The sequence below is a fragment of the Monopterus albus genome, unplaced genomic scaffold, assembly GCF_001952655.1.
Source record: "Monopterus albus unplaced genomic scaffold, M_albus_1.0 scaffold45.1, whole genome shotgun sequence".
Lineage (NCBI taxonomy): Eukaryota > Metazoa > Chordata > Actinopteri > Synbranchiformes > Synbranchidae > Monopterus > Monopterus albus.
The window spans coordinates 736,517-742,302 of record NW_018127925.1 but is presented as its reverse complement, the minus strand read 5'-3'; the positions used below and the strand labels follow the sequence as shown (position 1 = coordinate 742,302).

The 5,786-nt window shown below is 39.5% G+C and overlaps 1 protein-coding gene across 3 annotated transcripts in view; it reads left to right on the top strand.

Annotated features, from left to right (window-relative positions):
- slco1c1 (solute carrier organic anion transporter family, member 1C1) overlaps window positions 1-5,786 on the top strand; it is a 33,138-nt gene that overhangs the window by 24,096 nt on the left and 3,256 nt on the right. For all 3 annotated transcript variants that reach the window (XM_020600155.1, XM_020600156.1, XM_020600157.1), the window contains 2 exons: window positions 778-842; window positions 1,040-1,157. In XM_020600155.1, the coding sequence (XP_020455811.1) occupies window positions 778-842; window positions 1,040-1,157 (183 nt within the window). The remainder of the gene's footprint in view (window positions 1-777; window positions 843-1,039; window positions 1,158-5,786) is intronic.

The following is a 5,786-nucleotide window of genomic DNA, read 5'->3' as shown; positions in this document are numbered from 1 at the left end:
ACAACCAGTCTGACTCACACACATAAAATGGCTATGTTATAAAGAAATGAAAAATCATAATCTTGTCATTAAAACACCAATAATATGGTATTTCACCATAGGTATTGCTATGTATACATGTGGCCTAGCTACTGTGACCCAGTGATATTCTGCACCAGAGCACCCTCTGCTGGCTCCTACTGGCCTTACTGATGAGACCTTCCACAGATGCAAGATAACATGCTGATTTTCATTGAGAGAATGTTAAAGGAATTACATCTATGCACATGTACACATGAACACACATACAGACATTCCTAAAGCCACGTGAGCTGATTCTGGAACTCAGCGGCCTGGCAGGAATGAAATGACTTTGTGCAGTGTTTTTCCTTGTTAACCATGTCGCGTAATGTTAATGTTCATCTTCAGAGACGTCAGTTGTGAGATGAGAAAGTTACAAGGAAATTACGATATTCCCCTTTTAGGTAGATTTTTTTTTAGTTTTTTAGACATGATGTACGTGTCCATAGGTTCTAACAAACATACTGAATGTGCTTCCTACCTTAACAAAACAAAACATTAGTTTTTATTTTATGGAACGTCCATTTTTTTACATTTTATGTGCACATTTGTTTGTCTAAACTTGAGATTTCTCAGTTTTTCACTTATGGTTAAGAAAGGAAAATGAGTTAACAGGCTATGACTGTGTAATGTTTTGTGCTTTAGATATAACTGACAGGGTCTGTCCAGTTTCTGATGATGTTTCCTGAATAACGTATACAATTTTTCTTGATGCAGGTGTATTAAACCACAGCTGAAATCTTTGGCCTTGGGTTTCCATGCTTTGGCAACACGTACCCTTGGTAAGTCTCCTTGTAAATTCTGTAAGGTGCAAGCATTTGTTATCCCGATTTTAAATCTGCCTGGAGACTTTTGCCATTGCTCTAAATGTTTCTCTCACTTGAACTATCAGATACACTCCAAGTGTTTGTATTTATCAACATTTCTGAGTGAGTTTATTCTGAAGGCTCTGATTGTAAAAATGTTCATGGTCCTGCAGCAGGGATTCCTGCACCCATCTATTTCGGAGCAATCATTGACACCACATGCCTAAAATGGGGTCAGAAAAGGTGTGGAGGCATAGGAGCCTGTAGAATCTACAACACCACCTCATACAGGTACAGTACTACTCACATACATGACACTCCGGGTTTTGTGTTTTTTTTAATTTTCAGTAGGTATAAGATTCAGGTCATATGCAGCCTCAGACCAGTCTAATTTATACTCAGAGTTTTTATATTTTTTATGCCAGTGAATTGAGACATGGACAAGATTTTGCAAAAACTTCAAGTTGATAGTGGACAAAAGCAACCAGCATCACCGGTGCCTGTAATTAGCTTAACAGTTATGCACCTCTGTCTGTAAATGATGATCATGCAGACATGGCACATGTACTTTTAGAATAAGTATGACTCACTCTTCCAGAGGACATTATAGACTATATTTCAATGCAAGTAAACATCCATAAACCCTTTTAGAAATCATAGACTGTCCTTTTAACTCCAGAACATGCCTGAGAATTATCACATTTTTTAGTCTTTTAAATCTCCAAATAATCCAGTGGTAGCTGTCTGTATGTCCATGAGTACATTACAAATGGGAACTGCTAATATGTATTTTGGCAAAACTTTAAAAGTAACATTTTGCAAAACTGTAAAGCAATATGACCTTTAAAAAGTTGTAGCACACTAACTAGCAACTATGGAGCCCACTAAGAGGTCGTGGTGGGGACTTTTTTTTCTGATCCTACTTTACATAACCTCACAAATCTTTTTGCACTTTTCTGATGTGTGTTGCCCAGTGCAGCTATAGGTCTGCTCATTGTACTTTTAACTTGGCATGGCTATGTAAATAGAGAAAGCTAACACATTTATTTTACTGTGGGAAGAGTATAGTACTACTGTAGGCTATGTGAATAAACCAGTGGGCCTATTATGAAGCCTTTGAGGCTATTTCTTGCAGCAACATTTATAGAATAAATTTGAACTTTACTTTACAAATTTGCTTTTGCTTATTTTGTCATAGTTTTTTTAACCAACTTTGCTTTTATGTCATTAATGAATGCAGAGTTGATATGGAGCCTCTCTTGGGTAGGTTATCAAATCAAATTTTATTTGTATAGTGCCAAATCATAACAAAAGTCATCTCAGGACACTTTACAAAGTAAGGTCTAGACCTTACTGTTATCAATATTATTACATAGGGAAAACCCAACAAATCCCCCTTGAGCAAGCACTTGGCGACAGTGGGGAGGAAAAACTCCCTTTAACGGAAGAAACCTCCGACAGACCCCGGCTCTTGGTGGGCGGCCTTCTGCCTCGACCGGTTGGGGTGAGTGGATAGAGGAGAGACAAAAGAAGAAAAGCAACAAGACACAACAATCAAACACTGATCAGGTCGATGTGGCCGGTGACTGCTCGTCAGAGATATAGAGCTCCAGGGCAACCTGCAGAAAGTTACAGGGAGAGAGAGAGAGGACACACTACGGGAGAGAGGAGAAACAAAGTTAGTAATGTGTAATGGGGGCATATAGAAGCATAGGGAGAGAGAGGTGTGGTGTCATGATTCGGTTCTGTGTTGCTTCCTGTCAGGCTTTTATTTTGATGCTACGTCCTGTTTTGTTTCACCACAGTTTTGGTCTTTTTACTTTCTTCATCACCCGCATTAGTTTCACCTGCTCATTATAGTTTGCACCGCATCATAAGCAGCCTTCACCCACCAATCCCAGCCAGATTGTTCTAGACGCCACCTCTCACTCTCCAGCATTTTTCGGTTTTGGTACTTTGTGTTTTTGACCCGGCTTGTTCCTCTGACTATTCTGTTCTGCCTTGCCCTCTTGCTTCAGACTGTCACTGTGTATAATTATCGGACTTCCCTTTGGACTACGTATTTGGATTCCTCTGCTGTATGTGTTTGCTGGCTCTGATCTCGGACTGTTTATACCGACCTGTGATTTTTGTGTTTCACCGTGTCTTGTATGGTTTTGTTTAGCGTTAGTTCTCTTATTAAAGAGACGGTTTTGTTTTACATTTCCTTGTCTGGCCTTTTAATTGAGTTCACCCTCAACATTTTTGGCAGCATAACGCGCCGATTCCTGACATGTGGTGTGTGCGTGTGTGTTTGTCTTTATATACTTGTGCGAACCAACCCCTGATGGAACACCTTTCTTGTGTGGACATTTCATTGGTGACTTTCACCAATGCGGTTTCTGTACTATGATGGACTCTAAATCCTGACTGAAAATCCTCAAATCATTCTTGTGCAAGTGGTCACATAACTGCTTTGCAACAGCTTTTTCAAGGATTTTGGAAATAAATGGGAGATTGGATATTGGTCTATAATTAGCTAGGGCACCTGGGTCAAGAGTAGGCTTTTTGAGTAGAGGTTTAATTACTGCAAGTTTAAAAGCCTGTGGAACATAACTTGTTAATAGAGAGAGGTTAATCAGATCTAGTATGGATGTGTTGATTAGGGGAAAGACGTCTTTGAGCAGCCTGGTTGGGATGGGGTCCAGGAGCCATGTTGATGATTTAGATGAAGCAATTGTTGAGGTCTATAGGGGAGAAGTAGTCCAAGTATAAATTAGGTCTTACAGATGTTTCTAAAGCCATTGTAGTAGATGGCACATCTACGAGAGCTGTGAAAGTGGTCCGATCAATTTTTTCTCTAATAGTTGTGATTTTATTTGTAAAGAAGCTCATGAAGTCATTGCTGCTGAGATCTAAGGGAATGTTAAGCTCAACAGCACTGTGGCTCTTTGTCAGCCTGGCTACAGTGCTGAAAAGAAACCTGGGGTTGTTCTTATTTTCCTCAATCAGTGATGAATAAAATGTGGTTCTGGCACTATGAAGGGCTTTCTTATATGTTATTAAACTATCTTTCCAGGCTATAGAAAACTCTTCTGACTTAGTGGAGCGCCACCTCCTTTCCATTTTTTGTGATGCCTGCTTTAGGGAGCAGAGCTGCGAGCTGTACCATGGGGCTAGCCTTCTCTGTTTCACTGCCTTCCTTTTCAGAGGGGCAATGGTATAAGTGTATTACGCAGGAAGGCTGCAGTAGTATCAACAAGATTATCGATTTGTGTGGGAGTAAAGTTAAGGTGGCCTCCTTCCACTGTGTTGGCAAACGGCACTGAAGTAGATAAAGATGGAATTATTTCCTTAAACTTGGTAACAGCATTGCCAGATGGACATCTGCTGTAGTGGAATTGTTTCCCACATAGAGTATAATCCATTAATGGAAATTCAAAAGTTATTAGAAAATGGTCAGACAGAAGAGGGTTATGGGGAAAAACTATTAAGTGTTCAGTTTTGATGCCATATGTCAGAACCAGATCAAGAGTGTGATTAAAACAGTGAGTGGGTTTATTTACAGTTTGAGAGAAGCCAACTGAGTCTAATAATGAACAGAATGCATTGTTGAGGCTGTCACTGTCGGCATCTACATGAATATTACAGTCGCCTACTATGATTATTTTATCTGTACTAAGCACTAAATCAGACAGAAAGTCTGAGAATTTACTTAAAAACTCTGAATAAGGAGCAGGTGGACGGTATACAATAACAAACAGAACAGGCTTTTGAGTTTTCCAGTTTGGGTGTGAGAGACTCAGGGTGAGACTTTCAAATGAGTTATAACTATGTTTAGGTCTAGGGTTGATTAATAGGCTTGTGTCAAACATCGCTGCCACACCTCCACCCCTTCCTGTGTTTCGAGGGATGTGACAGTTACTGTGACTAGGTGGAGTGGATTCATTTAGGCTGACATATTCTTCCTGCTGTAACCATGTTTCAGTAAGACACAATAAGTCAATGTGATGTTCACTTATCAAATCATTCACTAACAGAGATTTAGATGAGAGAGATCTGATATTTAATAGTCCACATAATAGTGGACATAAATCTGTAACGTCAGAGCAAGCTGTAGAGTGAAGAGACCCATCTGTGTTGACAGTAAGCCACTCCCGACCCTCTCTCCATTCTGCAGAGTATCCTGGCTCAAGGCAGCCTCCAACCCTAGCCTCAGATCAGTGACGTGCGGTGAGGTTGACAGCTGGTGAGGCACTGACTCCTTTACAGTCAGATTTACAAATACAAATGAACCGTTAACAAATGGTCTGTTAACAGACAATGCGTTATGTTTTATAACTCATATCAGCATTCTTCACACAAACGTGACCCATATTTAATTTGAGGTTAAAATTTATTCCAGTTGACCTTATTTCTAACTAGAAATAATAAAAGTTTATGGTCTTACCTTTACTTGTACACGAAATCCATTTGTCAGCTGGTATGTATTACAAACCCTTTTACCGTTCGAATCCAATATTAAAACAAATGTTTTCAATAAAGAAGATCCTTCTGGACAAAAATGTCCAGACTGTCAAAAATGTTTTGATTGAAAGTCCAGATTTATGAATTTTCTCAGCTTGGAAATGTAATCTTCCATTTTGATAAGGCGGATTGCAAAGGAAATAATATAAACAAGCATGAAGAAGATTGTAGGTAGCACAAGAATCTGTGGGCTCACTAGCGCCCTCTGCCTTGAGGCAGGCGTACTGTTTGCCTCACCGAATAACTTTTTAACTGGGTTTTATGGTTAATCTGCGAGCCTAAACACGTTACAGAACTACATTTTATACATAATCCAGATTATGGCAAGGCAGATCATATAATCAGAGTGTTTGAAAGCATGTTATTTGTGATATATAGAGGGACAGCGACACACTATTTGCATCGCATACAGTT